The sequence below is a fragment of the Gymnoscopelus microlampas genome (genome assembly GCF_963454915.1).
Source record: "Gymnoscopelus microlampas genome assembly, chromosome: 17".
Classification (NCBI taxonomy): domain Eukaryota; kingdom Metazoa; phylum Chordata; class Actinopteri; order Myctophiformes; family Myctophidae; genus Gymnoscopelus; species Gymnoscopelus microlampas.
In genome coordinates, this window is record NC_139954.1 from 11,918,518 (window position 1) to 11,942,100 (window position 23,583).

Here is a 23,583-nt window from a genome sequence, read left to right on the forward strand (position 1 = left end):
GGAAATGTCCCTCATGCAACAGCATGAGGGACATTACAGCGTGGCTTCTAGGGGGCGAGCTAAACTCACAAACCACTGGACAGATCAGGGTCATGTCGTTGCTGTCGGGCAGAAACCTCTTATCTCCATATTTGATCTTTTTGTGTTTTTTCGTTACTTAAGGCCCTATTTGATCATACTACAGCGTCACACAAAAGCATCAGAAGTAGCAGATCTACAAGCTTGAAACGCGACACTATTTTTGAATTTGAATCCTGAATAGTAACAGTTTTGGACATATGAGGTTTCCACCCGACAGAGACTCTATGTCTTATGCATACTACGTAGGCTAAGATAGTACAGATATTTTTCAGTCATTGTGAACGTTTTTTGCGTGAATATTTTTTAACATTTTCTGAATTCATAGGATACGTTTCGTAAATATGCTGTGAGAATATGCCCTGATTTCAGAGCGAGTTAGTTAGCTCTTAGTTAATTACGAAGAGTGGAATACTTTTTTACTAATTTATTTGAATGAATCGGATGAATGTTAATTCATCCCTTGTACATGGTTATTACCTGTTTTGTTACACGTATAAAATATATAGAGTACCAAACAAGATGCAACCATCACATTTTGCAAATGAGTTCCTCCACCATTGTCGCCAATGTTCAAACGGTCGTATAACCCGGCTTTTCACTCAGAGCGGCCAATGTTTCTTTTTCCCTCTCTTGTGAATCTTTTGTTCAGATTTTTGCCTTTTTTGCATTAGTGTTTAGAGGTGTGGAAATGTCTCGATTCTAAGATGCATTGAAATGAGGACGATTCTGCATACAGTTGCGTTATAACATACAGTAATCGATTATAGCCTACTAACTTTTATTGTTGATTCCAATTGCGCAAACATTATTAGGCTACATGCTAGGCCAATGCTATGGGAGATGAATTAGGGAGGCGGAGATTAGTAGTAGGTCATAAACAACGCACCCAGTATTTTGAAAGCGGACATCTGGGCACATTTCTCAGTTTTTCTACAGTACATAGCGCTACTCAGTCATGTTTATGAAGTGTGCTGTCTTTGACCTGCTATGTGAACCCATTCGCCCATTAAAATCGGAAATAGTTCTCAAAGTTTGGCCGCGGACTTCCATCTGAAAATGTTTAGTGCCAGGCACCCCTAGAAGAGAACATTTGTGACAAGCGTTTCCAAACATTTTCGATATTTTTCCAAAATAGCAGATGTACAAGCTCGCAGCATGGCACACGCTTGCCATACGCTTGCAGGCTACATCTGCTATTTTTGAATAGCCAACATTTCAATGGATAAAGTGGTTAAAATGTTTGTGATGCTATGTTAACTACTTTTGCTGGGGAGTGGGGACCCCCTGGAACCCCCCGCCCCAAGGACCCCACTTTGAGAACCTCTGGTGTAAGGCTCTGCACCTTCTATTTTGCAGACATACTGTTCTCCTGATAAGTTGTTGACACTTTTGTCCAGAGAAGGTTAGAGTTGTGTTCAAAATATGTCAGTATTGTTAAATCTACTGAACCTGCAGCATCCAGGCCAGCTGACAGACTCCATAATAAACATGACATACTGACATACTTGTATGTATATGTATTACCGATGAATTGAGTACAATGGACCACAATGGAAACAAGCCCCTGGGGGGGGCTATTTGTGTTATCCTTTTAGCATAGCCTTTGACTGTACTACCTGTATCAATCCCCCCATATCATTTATCTATTCAGATGCTGTGTTCAATCTGTATGATTGCTGTTATTGCACTATATAGTTATCCATTCATGTGCTTCAAAACAATAAAAGGTGACATGAATAACATTGGTTGTAATCTAAATTCAATTAAATCTAAACGCAAAGGAATAATATTCCTTTGTTTCATTGTTTTATGAAGTGAATCATTAATTATATGAAAATTAATGATGCGCTACATGGAGAATGAAAAGTGTCATTCAAATTATTGCATTAAAGGGTTTAATGCGGAAATCCACTTAACCATTGCCTCAATAACAATACAAAGTTTGACACCCCCAAACAGTTAGTAAATCATGGACAATGGAAAGTGTTTATTGGAATTAAATATATCGTCTCTGTCGGGTGGAAACCTCATTATGTCAAAACTTACTTTTCAGGATTCAAATTCTAAAATAGCAAAAATAGCAGATCGACAAGCTCAAAACATATTGCTTCGCAACGCGTTTCAAGCTTGTAGATCTGTTTTGATACTTTTGTGTGATGCTGCACTGTATGATCAAGTAGGGCGAAAAAACACAAAAATTTGGAATATGAATATTGTAATTACTTAAAGGACCTCCTGGATATTATAGGGTGACGCTGGCCCGCACAAAGTTGAGAACCACAATCGTATCTCCATTTTGTTACTGTTAATATGTAAAAATGTTAAGTACATTTTAAAAGGTTGTTTCACTACTATGTAAACTAAAACCACAAAGAACATGCATAATAGCTGTATAAAAACGTGTTGGAAAACATGTATTCGTCCATCATGCATTTGATTTAGTGCTTTCTCACACTGTAAGTTCATATCTTTCTATTTCCTCTTTTTTCATTTCATCATCTCTCTGAGCCCCTTTCCACACTCAAGGTGGACCAAAGTTGTGAAGATGAACACCACAACATCCAATCACTCCATGGAGTGTGATCTATATTCCAGAATGACCACTGTGGTTTTACCCTGTCTATATCTATATTGATTGATTGAATACTTTATTAGTCAGAAATGTAAGCATCACGTGGTACATTAAGACATTAAAGGGATAGTTCATTTAAAAATAAATGTTTTTCTATCGATTAGTCACCCCATGGAGACTTGAAAAATAGATTTTGTTTTTGTTTTTGTTGCATGGGGTGTTCAAGTCATGGGGTGACTAATCGATAGACAAAAAGGCCTTAAGGGGTGAACTATCCCTAGGCTAAAAGGATAACACAAAAAAGTCCTGGGGACTTGTTTCCCAGAGATGGACGAAGTACTCGACCCCAGTACTTGAGTAAAGGCCATTGCACACAGGATGCGATTATTGCGATTATTAGGTTGGCTCAGACAGGGTGCGTTTTTTCCGTGCGAATAATCGCACCCTGTGTGCAATGGCCTTTAGAGTACAGATACTCCTCGGTCAAATTTACTCCACTATAAGTAAAAGTAGCTCAGTCAAAATGTTACTCAAGTAAGAGTAAAAAAGTAATTGCTTTTAAATATACCAAAGAACATTCTTTAAAAAATACTTAAAGTACAAGTAAAAGTAGTACATTTCGAAATGTTTACATCAATGAATTGCTGTAATGTTTTCACAATGAATTTATAGGACCTTGTAACTCTTGTTTCAGAGAAGTACTGTAACTCAGCACTGAAACCAGCACTGCATGCACTGATGTGCTTGTAGAACCACTACATTATACAAAGCCTGCAGAAACACCTATAAAAACATAGAAATAAACCAGAACTAATTACTTTCACTCCTATACACCCATACAAGATGTAACAAAGAGGCGAGCGGAGGGGGAAGCCAGAAACACGACTAGTGTGAGAGCAGAAGTTAGGCCAATCGCATTTTAGGGAAGACAAGAAAACAGCCAACCTAAAGGCCAAACCGCACCAAGGCAATTAGTTGCAACTTCTTGCAACAGAACCGTTTTAAGGTCAACCACACCAATGCAACTCCTTGCAACTGCCATTGGGGGAAATGGTTGCAAGTAGTTAGCCTGGTATCCAGCCTGCTTCGCTACGTTCGGCAGACTTTTTTTTCTCTCTTCGCTTCTCAGTCTGGAATGCCTCCTATCTCCAAGGGAGGCGGGACATGGCAAACGTTTCGAGTCGTGCCGTGGCTTCTGATTGGTCTGTGGTGCGGGGCGGGACAAAAAAACCAGTGTGATCGTTGTGATTCGTCATTCGTTTGAACAACATCCAATCAGCAACGATGTTGCCTAACGTAACATATGTAGTTCCAGTGTTGTTCTGCAAAACGAGTCAATGGGGTGCATTCCAGACTGAGAAGCGAAGAGAGAAAAAAAAGTCTGCCGAACGTAGCGAAGCAGGCTGGATACCAGGCTAGCAAGTAGTTGCAAGTAGTTCCATGTTGCAAGGAGTTGCATGGCGAATCATTGGTGTGGATGTGGAGTGGGCTTAAAAGTACTCAGTACTTTACAGCCTTCCAAGAAATTTACTCGAGTAAAAGTAAAATATTTTTCTTGGAAATGTACTCAAGTAAGAGTAATAAGTATTAAAAAATCACACCCAGTGTGAAGTGGGCGGTGTGTGGTCATCACAACATGACTCACTTTTTTCCACGTCATCGGCGCCCATACCCTAGGTGGGGTTGGTGAAAGGGCCTACTCTGTGTGGAGTTTGCATGTTCTCCCCGTGTCTCCTAGGGTAGTTAATACCCTCACAAAAACATGTAGTAATCCTGGTCACTATACTGCCTCCCCCTGGTCAGCCGGGGCGCCTGATGGAGGAGAAGGGAACTGGTTGGAATAACGTGTTCCTTCCACGCGCTATGTCCAACCAGGGAAACTCCCCCCTGTCGGGTGATAAGAAGCGGCCTGCTTGCTCCTCATGCATTGAAGGAGGCATGAGCTTCAGCTTGGGCTCTCCCTAGGCTGGCAGAGGGTAGGTAGTGCCCAGGATTACATAGGCAATTGGCACTGGGTGAAAAAATGTGGGTTACAAAATCGTGGGATAAAAATTAAAAAAAAAAAAAAAAAAATGACTCACTTTTTTAAAAAAAAGCATAAATGACCTTTTTTAAAGTCCATACTGCTATTCATAGGGCTGCACATGTGTCATGTGTTTCGCTAGCCAATCACAGTCCTGAATTTGCAAAGTCAGCCAATCACATTACAGTTAGTGGTGATGAAACTAGCTGTAATGTGATTGGCTGACTTTGCAAAAGTATCGATTTGCATTAACAATGGAAGGGTTAGGGGGTATACAAATCTTTTGGTCGGTGTCCAAAACTCACTTATAGGGGGCAGCTACACCGCCCCAAAAATCTAATACTCAAGTAAAGTACAGATCCTCAGAATCTGTACTCAAGTACATTTACTCTGTTACTGTCCACCACTGTTGTTTCCATTGTGGCCCTATGTATTAAAGTCATCAACATAGCACCAAAAATCAACACAATAATACAAATCATCAACAAATGCAAACACTTTTGTACAAAGGAGAAAAACGGAACGGCGGCAGTGAATAACACCTCCTTTAGAAAATTATACCAACCCCTTGTGGTCTCCTGATGTTTTTTCAGGCCAATTTTGAGAGTAACCAGTTATACACATCCTTTAATGGATGGTGTCAGGGCATTCCACATTTTGGTGGAATGAGAATTTTCCCATGTTTGTTCTAAATTTGGGTGGTACCGGGTCATGGTCGCTCCCTCTAGTGTTGTGACTGTCACTCACTTTAACGAGGCTATAGTATCCTCTTTCTAGTGACACTGGCACTGAACAACCTGGCTGCATGGCCCTTTTTCAATATTAATGTTATATTTTCATTTTCATTTCAGTGTTCTGGCAATTATTATCAATAGGGCTCCAACACCTGCAGGTGCTTGGACCCCTAATTACAGAGGAAAGGGAAAAAAGGTTGAATTCAACGTTTTTTCCACAGGTGTGGCGAGGCAAGGCAGACTGGTGTACCATGAAATGAGCTCATCTGTGCCTTGAACGCTTGCTCAAAGGTTAAGAAAATCCGATTAGAGAAAGTGACATTTACAGATGTGCCACTTCAAAACTTCACACGTTACTGTTCTTTCCCTGAAAGTCCCCTGAAAATGCATTTTTTTCCTCCCTTTTCTGCCCTTAAAATGCACTGTTTTGCCCCTGAAAAGAAGTTGTCACTACACACCCCCGTTTTTCCCTTCAACAGACATCCATATACATGAGAACAAAAGAATGTGTGTTTAAGAAGGTGTCAGACTCATTATGAGGCGAAAGGTGATTTGACCAGTTGCTCAAATTAATTAGCATCATAAAAGCAGTGATCATCAAAATAATTCAGCATTTTAAATGCCCTTCTTTGTCCCTCTTATTGCCCTGGGAATCCCCTGAAAATTTACTGTCTTGGCGATGGCAGGACATGTGAAGTTTTGAAGTGGCACATCTGTAGCTTATTTCAAATGGTATTTTCTAAATGTTTATGTTTCTTAATGAATCTTCTAGTCAAGCACGTCTTTCGTATTTGCCGTCTGACTTGGACTGAGCACGATGTTTCCGAGAGGTTGATCTTGTGCAGTGTCTCTGAAGTTGGACTTTGCTTTATCGAAATGTGCTTCGGCACCAAACGGATTTTGGTGTGTGTTCTGTTCTATTAGACAACATGAAGAAACCCACAGTGTGCTTCAACCCCAATCTTGCAGCCACTCTCACACTCTAGCCAAAGGGTGGGTGTGTGTGTGTGTGTGTGTGTGTGTGTGTGTGTGTGTGTGTGTGTGTGTGTGTGTGTGTGTGTGTGTGTGTGTGTGTGTGTGTGTGTGTGTGTGTGTGTGTGTGTGTGTGTGTGTGTGTGTGTGTGTGTGTGTGTGTGTGCGCGTGTATAGATATATCTACAGTATATGCCTGCAGGTGTCTGTGTATGCAATATGCATGTCTTTTTGTGTTTTCTATTGCTTTTAATTCTTATCTTTTTTGCTTATAAAGTTGTTCTCCTTTTCTCCCCTGGCCCCCACACACACGTAAAGCGTCTTTGAGTACTTAGAAAAGCGTTATATAAATTCCAGATATTATTATTATTCGTATTATTGTGTACCATGTGTTATGTCTACAAGTGTGTCTCAGTCTGTCTATCTGGTCTTCATTCTGTAACTGTCTGTCCCTCTGGTCTTTATAGCTGTGTGTGTCTGTCTGTCTGTCTGTCTGTCCCTGTGTGGTTTTTATTTATTTATTTAAATGATCCCCATTAGCTGACGCCGTAACGTCAGCTAGTCTTCCTGGGGTTCAAGACATTAAAATACATTAACAAAAATATATAAAATATCAGAGTGTATTACAAATAAATACTAAAAACAACAAAAAAGAAAAGATTTAAAAAGTAGCACTATCAATCTGGTATGTAAGAAAATATGTTATTGTATGTTTTGAGTGGTCTTTATAGCTGTGTCCCCGTCTGTCTGTCCATGTGGTCTTTATAGCTGTGTGCCTGTCTGTCTGTCTGTCTGTCCCTGTGGTCTTTATAGCTGTGTGTCTGTCTGTCTGTCTGTCTGTCCCTGTGGTCTAAAAAGCTGTGTGTCTGTCTGTCTGTCCCTGTGGTCTTTATAGCTGTGTGTCTGTCTGTCTGTCTGTCTGTCCCTGTGGTCTTTATAGCTGTGTGTCTGTCTTGTCTTCATAGCTGTTTGTCTCCCTGCGTGAGCCTGTTCTGTCTACACCGCTCCATTTGGGCTCCAGCTAATCCCCTCCCGTCACGGAGGGAGGTCCGTGGAAGATGAATTCACTCCCCCGCACACCGCTGGCTCCTCACGTAAGGCACACACAACAACAGCATCCCCATCCTCCCTTTCAGCCCTTTTTAATCCATCTACAGTTCATCAAAATATTAGAAACAGACAGGGGGGATGATGAGAGGACGTGCAACTTGGTAGGAGAGATACAGGCTGGTGGATGGAGAGGGGAGAGGAGAAAGAGAGAGAGATGGGGGGGGGTCACATCCTGCCTGGAATATGACTCTGCTTTCTGAGGAGGGGTGGGTGGGTGAAACACCTGCTGTTTATCTCTTATACCTGCTACCTCCATGGCCTCTGCACTATCAAATCGGGCAGAAACCTCTTATCTCCATATTCTAACCTTTTGTGTTCTTCGTAAATTAATGCCCTGTACTCGATCATACTACAGCGTCACACAAAAGCATCCAAAGTAGCAGATGTACAAGCTCGAAATGCGAAACGTGACGTGAAGCGTGGTGGGTTTTTAAGCTTGCAGATCTTCTACTTTTTCTACGTTTGAATTTGAATCCTGAAAAGTAACCGTTTTGGACATATGAGGTTTCCACCCGACAGAGACGAGGTGTTTACTGTGTGTGTGGGAAAAGACATAATAGCATAATTCATATAATATATTGTAGTGGTCAAACACCCCAGGATTCACTAGAGTTTGTTTACATATAGATGTACTGTAGGGATGTGCAAACATCTGCAAACATCTGGCTTATAACCTGGAAAACGATTGAAACTATCTGAGAACAAGCTGTTGGCCTGCAAGTTAATCCATAATAACCACTCCCATATACAATGTGTGTCAATAACTTCCTTAGCCGATTTGATTTGTTTTGAGTTATGCATTTGTTTATCTTGTTTTATGCTCATTTCTATCTATTGTGATGCTCATTTGTGTTCTATGTGAATCTGTCCGTCCGTCCGTCCGTCCTTCCTTCCTAACTTCTATGATCTGGGGAAGGTACTTTGAACAAAAGGCTGAAATGCAGGTGCTTAAACCACGACTGTGTTTTTCTCTCTTTTCCTTTGAGCTCTTGTTTGATGCTTTGAAGAGTCGTGTTGTTTTTTTGTTTTGGTGTTTTGTTTGTTACTAGTATGCATCCCTATTGTTGATTGCAAAATGCATATATAGTGTTGCATGAATTCCCATCATTATGTGTTTGAATGGACATTATGGTATATTTCAGATGTCTCTCTGGTATGCCATGCCATGCTCAACTGTTTGTGTGACTGTGATGGAGAAAAAAAAGCTTTATAAAACGGCTGGTGGGATGACCTTTCAATTTGTTTGCTGTTTTGTTTTGATGAGCTATATGACGCACACAAGAGGTTGGCCGATTGTCTGTGTGACTGGTTGTGCTTTTGTCCACTGCTAATCTTGCAAACCGCTGAGCCGATCTGTGCCAAATGTATTGTGCAAACGTTCCGTTCAACTATTATTGGCCTGTTTGTGTGATAAAAAAAAAATACTACTACTGATAATACTTGTTACCCCTTGATTTGAAGGTCTTCAGAGCTTGATGGATCTTTTCTACGTTGACTTCCTGTTCGTGGTGGACGACAAACTCAGTTGGACTGTAATCAGGTCGGCCACATTGAGAACCAGTGAATTAGAGCATTCCAACAAGACTTTGGGAGCAGTTTAATGTTCTGGAAAACACCATTTCTGGCTATGAGTTGATTCTCAAGCTCCTCTGGTTTCAGTTCAGTTTCTCTAGTGGATAGTTTCTCAAATCAAATGATTTTCAAACATGTGCAACCAAAACCTACCCTTTTACACACATCCAAAACCATTATCTATCTTTCACTTTTCCTACACCTAAAAGCCTGCCATTTTTCAGTTGGATCACCACAGGGAATTGTTAGGAATTGGCTAGCCGGTGTCACAGGTTTGGAGTAGTTGTTGGGGCAAGGTGATTTATTAATACGTTTTTTCGTCAGTGTTTCAGTAGGGGGCAAGAGCTCAAAATGCACCCATTTTGGATGCTGTCAATGCACTGAATGGGACATTATCACGTTTAATCAGACTATTGATTGGTCTAATCAAGACATACTGACCTACCGACAGGGCTCAGTAGGTGTTTTGTATAAAGTATAGTTTTGGACCGCGTCGGAGGCGCACCGTCTCAAGCGAACTTGAGCCACGAGAGACACCACCAAGCGAGCTAAAGCGAGCGAGTTGCCGTGCCGAACGTTGTGAAGTTCATTGAGCCGAGTCAGCGCCGTCCGAGTTATGTACCGATAGGCACAGAATCGTAAATCAGGTTTTGGGGGGTGAGCGTTTATAAACTATAGAGTTATAATATATCTAGAGAGTGGACGACCCCACCCCCACCTATTCATTTCAATGAAAGTTGATCACAAGCGCATGTAGCACCCGGAAGTACCTCTACTTCCTGGATTGGCTCCAACATTGGAGCGTTTCAGACGATAGCGTCCCAAATGCGGAAGTCCTGCATTGACAGATTTGGCCACCAGGCCTCTGAGGCTTCAATCATTCTCCGTGGTTCTGGGGGCTTGGAAAACACAGTGGTCCAGTGGTTTGCGAGATTAGCTCCGGAAAAACAGACATGTGCACATTTAACACCTGGGATCTGAACCCTGGTCTGCCGCGTGCCCATAGGCCAGGATCCTATCTACAGGGCTTACACTCTAACAATAAGGCCAGTGAGCTGGTTCGTACACACACACACACACACACACACACACACACACACACACACACACACACACACACACACACACACAGACAGACAGAACTTTCTTATTTTCGTAGACTATCCTCTCTCAGAGCAATGCCGTAAAAGATGCATGGTGGTACTGCTGAGTCTACCGACAGTGTGCACAATAAATTCTGTGTTGAACACTGAGTGCAGTGGTTCGCAAGCTCCAGACACACACACAGGCGCATGTAGATTAATTGCCTCCTACCACTACTACGGCCATGCCGTAAAAACAAAAAATAATACATTGTCTGGACTCTGCCGTTGTCATCTGTTGCCGTTTGTGGTCATGGCTGCCAGTTCCCACCTGATGTCGTGTGGGAGTTCTGACTGCTCCAAACCGTACTGAATAACTGCTATCTTGCACAACGTCTTCAGGCTAGGACTAAAGTCTAAGATGTGCAGGTCATCTTTAAAGAAGATGATACGATCTTCCACCTTGCAACAGCACATCCTAAACATCCTACATGGGCCTTTCCCCTTAGGCTCAACCTTCTTCCATGAGAAGGTCTCTGGGTTGAATTTCCAAAAATCATTGATTTCAGTGTGTCCAAATAAATACAGCTCTCCATTGTAGACAAAGGCTGAATGACACATGTATCCTTCTGAAGGAAGCCGAGCGGAAGGCATACTCAGCCAGCAGTTGGTCTCTGTGTCAAACACTCTGATGTCGTAGTGGGATTTGTAGTGACTCTCTTGTCCACCCATTACAAACATCTTTGTCCCTATGATGGTGGCAGAGTGACATTCTGAAGGAGGTGCCGGGGTGCCTCTGGGGTTAATAAAAGACCAGACCAGTGGGGTGGTGTCCAGCTTGTAGATATCATTGGAGCTGTGTTTAGTAAACCAGCTGAATCCTCCAAATATATACATGACCCTCCCCAGGACACAGGCTGAGTGACAACACCGTGCCTCCGGAACAGTCCCAGAAACCTTGGGCTTGAACCAGCTGTAGAGGTTGACATCAAATGCATAAAGCACGTTACCATAAGGAACCCCTCCCCAGATGTAGATTATATCCTCTACCAGCACAGCTGTGTGACCCCAGTGCGTGGAGGAAACATCCACGCACGGACGTTCTACTCTACCGATCGTCACCGGGGGCAAATTCACCCAGCTCAAAGACACTGTGTTGAAGACATGCACATCAATCTGATCGTTGTAGTTGTGTTTCCCTCCAAAAGAGTACAACTTGTGCCCGACTGCCACAAACGCATGGCTGTTTCTCTCTTGCCCTTCTTTATTTTTTGTCACCGTCCACTGCATCATCGTGGTCTCGGCCAGTCTCTGTCTATCTACAACACTAGTTTCCTTTGTCAACTTCCCTGTAACGCCTTATACAGGCTGACCAGAGCTTTGGTCTGACGACACACATAACACAAAGTGTTGCCACGCATGCCTAACATTGACCCTTCAGATTATTTGACATCATAATTATGATGAATCAGCATAATCATGATGAATCAGCATGTTGCCAGCATGCTGCCGCAGGCCACATGGCTCTGCAGTAGCTGGTTAGTCTTGGTATATGAGTGAATCAATGAGTGAATACATAAGTTTAAGCAACAAAAAATAGTTCTGCACACAACCGTGTTTTTATCCACGCTTCCATCACAGAGTTTTTTAATCTAAATTTCCCATCCACTGGGCCAAGCAAAGCAGTCTGATCGGCTTCTTGTCCCAATATTTGCATGTAAAATACAATTGGTATTATCACAATATTATAGGCTGGGATGACAATCATGCCTTAATTCAAAACTGAAGGGAGAAAATTTTGAAAAAGTTTGAAAGTCTGTGTACATGTGGTAAAAGTAAAAAAAAAACAAGCTTGAACGTGGGGAGTCATTTGAAAACTGTTTGGGTGGTTGATGAGGCTACAAGGCTAATGGGTCGGGACACAAAGAGTTCCTACCTATATCAATATCAAATGATTGAAGTACTTTATTAAGAAAGACATGGAAACAGTACATGGAAGTACAATTCACAATACAAGGTCCTCTAAACTGGATCGCTCATAAAAGCTCAATGGCTTATTTAAAATGGGATCCCCACGCACTCAAAACAGGTGTAGTTGCATGTTCCCACTGGAGGGCGCAATACACTTATACACTCTATATATTCAGGAACTGCTTCCTGTTCTGTAACCTTCACTTCCAGGTGGTTTTAGTTGCTGAGAACAAGCTGTGACTGGTAAGAAAACACACACAGAATAATAATTTAGTGTCGATTATTTCCATAATACATCAGAGCTAATGAGCCATTCTCTTATTGGAGTCCCGACCAAAGAGAATTCAGTCAAGTTTAGTGTTGTTGTGAAACCACTTGGCCCAAAGTCTGTTGCTATTGCTGACCATGTCATAACATAATATACATAAAAATATATGAACCTATATATCTATTATATATAACACATATGTTTAACATGCCACATATCCGAAATTGGACCCCTACTTATATGCACATATATATCCATATATGCACATATATGCACACATACAGTATATGTACATATATGGGTGCAGTATATACGCACATATAGGTTTTCACATATATGAGCATATATGTTTTACATACTGTATATGGTAAACATATATGTGCGTATATGTAAAACATATAAGCACATATATGTTTAATATATATGCACATAAATGTTAACTAATGTTAAACATAAATGTTAAACATATGTTTATTTACACATCAGCAATATATGCATGCCTACATAAAGCCAACCACATTAATATTGACATCCTTCCCATCACGTGGGCATATTTTTTACTTCTAATAATAATTTAAAAAAAGAGGGAATAGCTGATTTACAAGCTCACAACACATTGCGTCTGATTTGGTAGGTCTGCAAGTTTTGCTATTTGTTGTATAAAGTATATAGAGGCTTCTTTTCTTAACTTAATTATTCTGCCTTCGGTGACATTTGAGCTCTGTCAGCTTTGAATCCATGTACCCAGCCAGCCTTTGATAGTATGTGGCCACTTCTTCTTCTGGGTTGTCTCTACAGAGATGAGAAAAGGAGATAATGAGAAAACAGTGGACCAAAGTCTACTGCCGTAGTACAGACTCTAAGCATTCCACTCCATGACACGCATTTGCTACATAGCCTGTTTTAGTGTACAGGAGCTTCCCTGTGAGTTTATTGCTAGTGATGCCCTTTATTCAAACAGATTAACTATTTTAGCAGTGATTTTAGTCATGATTCTTTTCATAATAATTATTACAATTATTTAGTACTCTATGAAAAGTCAGTGCATTTATTGAGTCTGTCCAAGAACCTGCCATGTTTACAATTATTATTGGTTACAATTATTATTATTATTATTTTTTTTTTAATTTTTATCCCACAATTTTGTAACCCATTTTTTCACTCAGTGCCAATTGTCTAAGTAATCCTAGGCACTACACTCCCTCTGCCAGCCTAGGGAGAGCCTAGAGCCGAGCTCATGCCTCCCTCAATGCATGAGAGCTAGCAAACCACTTCTTATCACCCGACAGGGGGAGGTTCCCTGGTTAGACGTAGCGCGTGGAATGAACACGTTATTCCAACCAGTTCCTTTCCCATCCATCAGGCGCCCTGGCTGACCAGGGGGAGGCAGTATAGAGACCAGGATTACTGCATGTTTTTTGTGAGGATACCTACCCTAGGGGACACGGGGAGAACATGCAAATTCCACACAGAGTTGGTTACAATTATTAAAGTAAAGTTAGGCTTTTCCAAATGGCCTGATATAAAAATAGAGGTTTGACATAAGATGTCCACTTTACTTGTTATTGGAAATTGTACAACAACAGTGCTAATCTGTACAGGTTTTACCAATAGAGGCCTCCGTCGGTCAGGGTTGACCATGGTTGGCACATCCTATGGGTCTGAGGTCAAATGACTGCATCTATAAGAACTTGTTTTCCTTTCTCAATTCATTCTTTGAGCCAGCATTTTAAAAGGCTTGAGTGTAAAAAAATAAATAAGGAATTGCACAAATTAACCAATAACTGTAACAAGCTGACATTTATACAGACAAGAAAGACAAACATGGCATCAGTTGGTACCTGATATTGACCTATGCATAGAACAAAAACTTTTGGTTTTTAGAGATAATGTTTACAAGACAAAGATTCAGACTGGGGTTAGGATTAGGATCAGACGTTTAGAGGTTAGGTGTAGGGGTTGGAATTAGAGTTAAACAGCATGATTTACACTTAGTTGCCTGCCAGTGTCATGCGTTGAAAAATAGCTGATCTGTAAGCTTGTTGTGAGCTTGTGGATCTGCTTTTTTCGGCTTTAAGCTCAAGGTTAATAATGGCAAAACATATTAAAAGAGGCATTTGCCACCGTGTGTGTGTGTGTGGGGGGGGGGGGGGGGGGCTCTAGGCGTGGTGAGCAGTGATTAATTAGGTATAAATAGAGCTCAGGTGTGAGACACTCCAGCTCTTCACACTTGCAAGCAGGTAATTAAACATTATTATTACCCACCAACATTTAACAGCTTTGTTTAAAATAATTCAGTTTGGGGAACCTGTCTGTGAATTAATGACATTGAAATGGACAAAATGAGGCTTTATCCTACTATAATTCTAGTAACCTCTGTCTGTAGTGGTGAGTAGGTGAGTACGTGAGTACGTGAAGCTACCCGGTTCTCCTCAGTGGCTGGAGCAATTGCTCTGATTTTGCACACAGCCATTGACCATTACCATCTGAACGCAACTGTGTAGCCCGTTTTTAAATTTCATCAAATCTCAGCTTCTTATTAGCGTTTATGTGTCAAACAATGTCGCCATGGTTACGGGCCTGCCCAGCTATGGGACGAACTGCCTCCCGGGTTGCCAGATCATGTGCGCATATCCCCCCACGGATGCGCTGCGCCGACCGGGTATGGTCTAGTATTTTATAACAGAGTGAAGGAAACTCTTTCAATCTACACTGAACTTACATTTTCAACTCTGACCGTACAACTGGAACCAAATGGACCTGTTAGGGTCGGGTCCATTTGCTTCCTTTTAGACCAGTGTACCAATGCAAGGGTCCATTTGGTTACCATATGTACACTCTCAGAGTTAGACCGGTAAGGGTCCATGGCTGAAGTGGTTAATGTTTTACTAAGTAACTAAAGTTTTCAAATAATAGTGGAATAAAAGTACAATATTTGCTTCTGAGATGTAGTGGAGTAAAAGTACTGAAAATTGGAAATACTTCAGTAAAGTAAAAAAAAACAAATCTAAACATTTCAAACAAACAAACAAAGAACAAAAAAACACAACACCGGAACAGGCATGGAGCTCCTGGTTTACCAGGATTGGGGTTCGATTCCCTGCTGTGCCCTACTCATTGTGTTGGTGTTTATATTTGATCTCTCACATAATCACATTGAATAGTTTAATGTATTCTACAAGAAAAAGCCTTTAGTCTGTATCACAATATAGAGCTTTAACTTTTTAACTCGTCTTCAATGATTACTTCAATCTGAACATGAATGTATATGTCGTATATTTTAGGTGCCAGGATGCGGGTTACCAGGCCTAGCTGCTTAAAAGAAGTGTAGAAGACGTCCAGATCGGGTTCAGAATCATCCTTCATTTATTCAGCATCAACAGCATCATAACAGGGAGCCCTCTCCCTCACAGCCTCACGGCGTGGGGAGACAGCACTAACTAGCAAGTCACATTTACAGTTCACCTTTTAAACACTGTAGCTTCACATTTGGGTGGGGGTCACCGTGAAAGGTGACCAGATCAACTCCTTTCATGTCCTTTGATTTGAACATCTGCCGACCTAATTTGCAACTGTATGCCAGTCAGGCAGGATGGGAATGGAGACAAAGGCCAGACCTGTTGTCTCCCAGGTTAACAAAGGAGATGTAAATCACACTTCACAGCTATGCAGAGTGTCCCTGATTTTCTATGTAGACACAAGGCTGGGTCTGAATCAACACATTATTTCTTCTTAACTTTAATATAATTTCTATCTGGTTTTGACTTGCATACTGTTCATAAAATATAAGCAAATAAGGGCCAATATACGACATATTTCCCGCCACAAAATACTTTAACGTCTTTCGCAACCACGTATATTGAATAAAAGTTTGCAAGAAAAAACATCAACTCCCAATTAGCCCAACCCCCCATGACCAGCGATAATACAGGGCCAGACATGGCCCTGGGGGGGGGGGGGGGGGGAGAGAGAGAGAGAGAGAGAGAGAGAGAGAGAGAGAGAGAGAGAGAGAGAATACTGTAATTGTTAGGGTTGTCCGATATTGGCTTTTTTACCGATAACCGATATACCGATATTGTCCAACTCTTAATTACCGATACCGATATATGCGGGGATTATTGTGATTAGGGTAAGCTCAAATTTCATATCACACACACCATATACAGTAAGAACTCCTGTAACTTATTTATAAAGCAATATTAAACACGTCTATGGGAATTCAGAACGGGGGGGAAAGGTTTTAAAGGTTTACGGTTCTAGAGATTTTACATTTTCTAAAGCTCTAAGGTATTCTCTAAAATTCAAATGGTAGCCGATATGTCCTAAGTAGGCCGAACGTTGTAGAGTTGGAACGGAGTTTGTAGCTAAAAGTATGAAGGACTAGTTAGGGGTCAAAAAACGGGCCGAATAAGTAGTGACAATGACGTCAGTGTGCTCGCTAAGTATATACTGTTAGGCACATACGTGAAATGTGTCCTCTGCACTTTAACAACCAACAGCCTCAAATCACTGTAAGATTGCCACATTGTTGACCTGACCTGGAATCGTACCCAGGACATCCAGGACCTCTGGTTCACCAGGCAGGCCCACTAACCACTCAGCTATGGCACTCAGATTAACATCATGTCAGAAAATGAATGGAAACAAAAGTCTGACTATACTGAGTCAGAGTCAAGCTTTACAAAATGTAAGTTGTGTAAAAAAAAAAGTCTGACTATACTAAGTTGTTATTTGTTTGTTTAAGTCAGGCTATACTCTACTCAGAGTCATAAGTTTACAAAATGTACTAAAGTACAGTGAACGTCTGTGCGGTTTGTCTTCATCACTGAAAATAACGTACATGTAAACAGATATAAAACTGCTGTCATGTGCAGTTGGGGTGAAGAAACACAACCATTTCACTCCTAGTAGTACCTATTTGATTTGACATCCTGCTGTGGCTGAGGCTTGAACCTGTTACCTGCGGCTCACTAGTCAGTGACTCTATCCATTCACCTACAGCTGTTTCCTTGTAATCTGTGGTTCTAAAACCTTTTGTTGTCAACCCCCCAAATTGACATGTATTTGGGCAGTGGACCCCAATGTGAAAAGATGTAGTGTCAGGGCCCCCCATGAAAAAGATTTATATTTATGCTGTAACACATTTTAAAGTTATTTGTCTTGTTTGTTGTTCAAGTCAAAGCACCAGGAAGGCTGTACTTGAGAGCCATCTGTTAGCTCAATGGGTTGAGACACAGTATTCATGATCCAGAGGCCATGAGTTCAAATCCCATTGATGTCTTTCCTATGAGTCTTTCCTTTGCAGACTGGCTTCCAGAAGATCAAGTGAAAACCAGCAGGAAGGCTGTATTTGTCATCCAACTGTTAGCTCAATGGGTTGAGACGCAGTATACATGATCCAGAGGCCATGAGTTCAAATCCCACTGGTGTCTTTACTGTGATGCTTTCCTTTGCAGACTAACTTCTAGAAAAACAAGTTAAAAGCACCAGGAGACCTGTAACTCTCAGCCAACAGCATAGCTCAACTGGTAGAGCGTCTGTCCAATAATATGACTTGACTTCACTTGAGTGGGTTCGATTCCCACTCGAGTGAAGTTTCCCCGGTATCTTGGGGCAACGGATAAATTGACTGATATCCTTACTGATGCTTCCCTTTGCAGACTAACTTCCAGAAAACAAGTTAAAAGCACCAAGAAACCTGTAACTCTCAGTCGACAGCATAGCTCAACTGGTAGAGCGTCTGTCCAATAACATGACTTCACTTCACTTCAGTGGGTTCGATTCCCACTCGAGTGAAGTTTCCCCGGTATCTTGGGGCAACGGATAAATTGACTGATATCCTTAGTGATGCTTCCCTTTGCAGACTAACTTCCAGAAAACAAGTTAAAAGCACCAAGAAACCTGTAACTCTCAGTCGACAGCATAGCTCAACTGGTAGAGCGTCTGTCCAATAACATGACTTCACTTCACTTCAGTGGGTTCAATTCCCACTGGAGTCAAGTGTCCCCGGTAACTTGGGGCAACGGATAAATTGACTGATATCCGTAGAATAACTTGTAGGAGTGTGCTGGTTCAAATCCAGTTCAACCCAGGACCGAGCGGTCCTGGGTTCGATTCCCACTAACGTCAAGTCCCCGGTAAATTGGGGCAGCGGATAAATTGACTGACATCCGTAGAATAACTTGTAGGAGTGTCCTGGTTCAAATCCAGTCACCACCTTAGTAACTGAGACCGAATCTGGCCAATTCGGTCTCAGTTACTGAGATAGATAGAGGGTGTGTAGAGTGGACGGGGTAGAGTAAAGAGGGAATGTAGTGGGAGGAGTAGGGGGAGGATTAGGAGTAGGACTAGGGGGAGGAGTAGAACTAGGGGGAGGAGTAGGACTAGGAGTAGAACTAGAGTAGGGGGCCAGAGTAGGAGTAGAGGCCAGAGTAGGGGGAGGAGTAGGGCTAGAGTAGGAGAAGGGGTAGGGCCCAGAGTAGGGGGAGGAGTAGGGGGAGGAGTAGGGCCAGAGTAGGAGAAGGGGGAGGGCCCAGAATAGGGGGAGGAGTAGGGCCAGAGGAGGAGTAGGGGGAGGGCCCAGAATAGGGGGAGGAGTAGGGCCAGAGTAGGAGAAGGGGGAGGGCCCAGAATAGGAGGGGAGGAGTAGGGCCCAGAGTAGGGGGAGGAGTAGGGCCAGAGTAGGAGAAGGGGGAGGGGTAGGGCCAGAGTAGGAGAAGGGGGAGGGCCCAGAATAGGGGGAGGAGTAGGGCCCAGAATAGGGGCCAGTAGTAGGAATAGAGGCCAGGAGTAGGGGGATGAGTAGGGCCCGGAGTAGGAGTAGAGGCTGGAGGAGTGTAGGGGGGGAGAGTAGAGGGCCATGGTTTTGGTTTCTGTATGTAGGTGGTGGAGGGAATGTAGTTAAGGCCAACATTCCTATTTCCCTCTAGTTATTAGTTATTGCAAATCTCTAATAAAATTTCACCTCCATACAGAAACCAAAACCATATCCCTCTCCTGGCTCCCTACTCTGGCCTCTACTCCTCCCACCTACTCCTCCCCCTATTCTGGGCCCTCCCCCTTCTCCTACTCTGGCCCTCCCCCTACTCTGGCCCTACTCCTCCCCCTATTCTGGTCCTCCCCCTATTCTGGGCCCTCCCCCTTCTCCTACTCTGGCCCTACTCCTCCCCCTACTCTGGGCCCTACTCCTCCCCTCCTATTCTGGGCCCTCCCCCTTCTCCTACTCTGGCCCTACTCCTCCCCCTATTCTGGGCCCTCCCCCTACTCCTCCTCTGGCCCTACTCCTCCCCCTATTCTGGGCCCTCCCCCTACTCTGGCCCTACTCCTCCCCCTATTCTGGGCCCTCCCCCTTCTCCTACTCTGGCCCTACTCCTCCCCCTACTCCTCCCCCTACTCTGGGCCCTACCCCTTCTCCTACTCTAGCCCTACTCCTCCCCCTACTCTGGCCTCTACTCCTACTCTGGCCCCCTACTCTAGTTCTACTCCTAGTCCTACTCCTCCCCCTATTTCTACTCCTCCCCCTAGTCCTACTCCTAATCCTCCCCCTACTCCTCCCACTACATTCCCTCTTTACTCTACCCCGTCCACTCTACACACCCTCTATCTATCTCAGTAACTGAGACCGAATTGGCCAGATTCGGTCTCAGTTACTAAGGTGGTGACTGGATTTGAACCAGGACACTCCTACAAGTTATTCTACGGATATCAGTCAATTTATCCGCTGCCCCAATTTACCGGGGACTTGACGTTAGTGGGAATCGAACCCAGGACCGCTCGGTCCTGGGTTGAACTGGATTTGAACCAGCACACTCCTACAAGTTATTCTACGGATATCAGTCAATTTATCCGTTGCCCCAAGTTACCGGGGACACTTGACTCCAGTGGGAATTGAACCCACTGAAGTGAAGTGAAGTCATGTTATTGGACAGACGCTCTACCAGTTGAGCTATGCTGTCGACTGAGAGTTACAGGTTTCTTGGTGCTTTTAACTTGTTTTCTGGAAGTTAGTCTGCAAAGGGAAGCATCACTAAGGATATCAGTCAATTTATCCGTTGCCCCAAGATACCGGGGAAACTTCACTCGAGTGGGAATCGAACCCACTGAAGTGAAGTGAAGTCATGTTATTGGACAGACGCTCTACCAGTTGAGCTATGCTGTCGACTGAGAGTTACAGGTTTCTTGGTGCTTTTAACTTGTTTTCTGGAAGTTAGTCTGCAAAGGGAAGCATCACTAAGGATATCAGTCAATTTATCCGTTGCCCCAAGATACCGGGGAAACTTCACTCGAGTGGGAATCGAACCCACTCAAGTGAAGTCAAGTCATGTTATTGGACAGACGCTCTACCAGTTGAGCTATGCTGTTGGCTGAGAGTTACAGGTCTCCTGGTGCTTTTAACTTGTTTTTCTAGAAGTTAGTCTGCAAAGGAAAGCATCACAGTAAAGACACCAGTGGGATTTGAACTCATGGCCTCTGGATCATGTATACTGCGTCTCAACCCATTGAGCCAACAGTTGGATGACAAATACAGCCTTCCTGCTGGTTTTCACTTGATCTTCTGGAAGCCAGTCTGCAAAGGAAAGACTCATAGGAAAGACATCAATGGGATTTGAACTCATGGCCTCTGGATCATGAATACTGTGTCTCAACCCATTGAGCTAACAGATGGCTCTCAAGTACAGCCTTCCTGGTGCTTTGACTTGAACAACAAACAAGACAAATAACTTTAAAATGTGTTACAGCATAAATATAAATCTTTTTCATGGGGGGCCCTGACACTACATCTTTTCACATTGGGGTCCACTGCCCAAATACATGTCAATTTGGGGGGTTGACAACAAAAGGTTTTAGAACCACAGATTACAAGGAAACAGCTGTAGGTGAATGGATAGAGTCACTGACTAGTGAGCCGCAGATAACAGGTTCAAGCCTCAGCCACAGCAGCAAGTCAGGATGTCAAATCAAATAGGTACTACTAGGAGTGAAATGGTTGTGTTTCTTCATCCCAACTGCACATGACAGCAGTTTTATATCTGTTTACATGTACGTTATTTTCAGTGATGAAGACAAACCGCACAGACGTTCACTGTACTTTAGTACATTTTGTAAACTTATGACTCTGAGTAGAGTATAGCCTGACTTAAACAAACAAACAAATAACAACTTAGTATAGTCAGACTTTTTTTTTTTACACAACTTACATTTTGTAAAGCTTGACTCTGACTCAGTATAGTCAGACTTTTGTTTCCATTCATTTTCTGACATGATGTTAATCAGAGTGCCATAGCTGAGTGGTTAGTGGGCCTGCCTGGTGAACCGGAGATCCTGGATGTCCTGGGTACGATTCCAGGTCAGGTCAACAATGTGGCAATCTTACAGTGACTTGAGGCTGTTGGTTGTTAAAGTGCAGAGGACACATTTCACGTATGTGCCTAACAGTATATACTTAGCGAGCACACTGACGTTATTGTCACTACGTATTCGGCCCGTTTTTTGACCCCTAACTAGTCCTTCATACTTTTAGCTACAAACTCCGTTCCAACTCTACAACGTTCGGCCTACTTAGGACATATCGGCTACCATTTGAATTTTAGAGAATACCTTAGAGCTTTAGAAGATGTAAAACCTCTAGAACCGTAAACCTTTAAAACCTTTTCCCCCCTGTTCTGAATTCCCATAGACGTCTTTAATATCGCGTCAAATAAGAACTGTGTTCCAAACATAAACAAATGACCCTGGCGGTTTTACTCTTATGGATATGAAGCATCAACTGACGGTGAGAAAACGCTAATGTTACTTCTGCCGAATTAGTAAAAATATTCACCAGAAACGGACCGTTTCAAATATGAGTGACTGACTATCATAAACGATGCAGAGGCTCCTCCCTGACAATATCGCCAAGGCAGTTTGTTTATTTTTGTTCTTATGAGACGATTCTATGATGACCCAATGTTATTCTCCATAGGGAAATTACTTTACGACCCAGGGGATGGACGAGTGACGTCAGGACTTCTGTACTCTGGGTTAACATGTGCATGTACAAACTGGATGTATCCACTAGAGGGCAGTGTTGCCCTTCCACCTCGGTCCGGTATGCCTCTCGGTCGGTCGGAAGGAACGATCGATTATAACAATTGGGGGTCAGGGAAACGAGCTCGGCCTTTTCATCTTCAGGGGACAACAGGAATGGAACAGATGTTTTCATATATACAGTATATTATTTTATTCCCACTGTGCAATGAGAGGTCATTTTTGAACGTCCCATTTTGGTCCCTGGAGGGTGCAGAATTAAAGTTTTAATTGCGTCTTTGTCTGACGTCTTCTGAACGTCCAAACCTCTACATAAGGGCTTATTCTAGTCCAAATGTGGTCATCTTTTCTACATCAAATTTAGACTAATTATAGACATCTTTTGTACACTTCTTCTAGGCTCGGTGCATAACTGTAATCCCCATTTCCTGTTCATTTTCCTGTAGCTTTAACATAGTTAGTAGTTAACATGCTGCTAAGCTAATCAAACAAAGCTACAGGAAAATGAACAGGATCAAATGGTTATGCCACCTTCTGAAAACTGGGAATACAGTACACAGAGGCTTACAAATAAATCACAATTCAATACACACATATTTCCTTATTATCTCTTTATTCTTCTTGTGAATACACAGCTGCGCAAACAAATGTTCCACAATTACAGTATTCCACAAATATTCCATATGATTGTGGAATATTTGTGGACTGGAACTAGACCCCCTGAAATGGAATCTAGTTCATAGGACCACAATGGAAACAAGTCCCCAGGACTTGTGTTATCCTTTTAGCCTTAAAGGAGACACACCATGAATTTCACTTTTTTTTTGGGGTATTTTTTGGGCTCCCCAGTCATTCATTCTCATTTTAGAGATTTTCAGAATGGGCATGTCTAAACAGGCCATCTCAGAATGGCACAGTTTGCTTACATCACAAAACTTTCTGCCCATGTATTTTGACAGACAGAATTGCTCAGTAGCACCCCTCTGCCCAACAGGGCGTTTTGGTATTGCAGCTGAAAGTGCTTTATAAGTCTGAGAGAATTGACTTGGGATGAGTATATCTGAGTGTTGATTCAGGCTCAAACCTTTTGAAAATGGTTTGAGGGACATACACCATATGATATTAAATATCAAATATTTTTTTTTAAATTCATGGTGTGTCTCCTTTAACGT

At 42.5% G+C, this 23,583-nt stretch overlaps 1 protein-coding gene across 1 annotated transcript; it reads right to left on the minus strand.

The window, feature by feature from the left end:
- Positions 1-6,178: 6,178 nt before the first annotated feature.
- LOC311064287 (kelch domain-containing protein 3-like) lies at positions 6,179-11,439 on the minus strand (the record flags this gene model as incomplete). The annotated part of the gene is made up of 3 exons (XM_084084121.1): positions 6,179-6,327; positions 8,940-9,022; positions 10,517-11,439. The coding sequence occupies 3 exons, from the start codon at positions 11,437-11,439 to the stop codon at positions 6,179-6,181; spliced, it is 1,155 nt and encodes a 384-aa protein (XP_083940247.1).
- Positions 11,440-23,583: the final 12,144 nt, after the last annotated feature.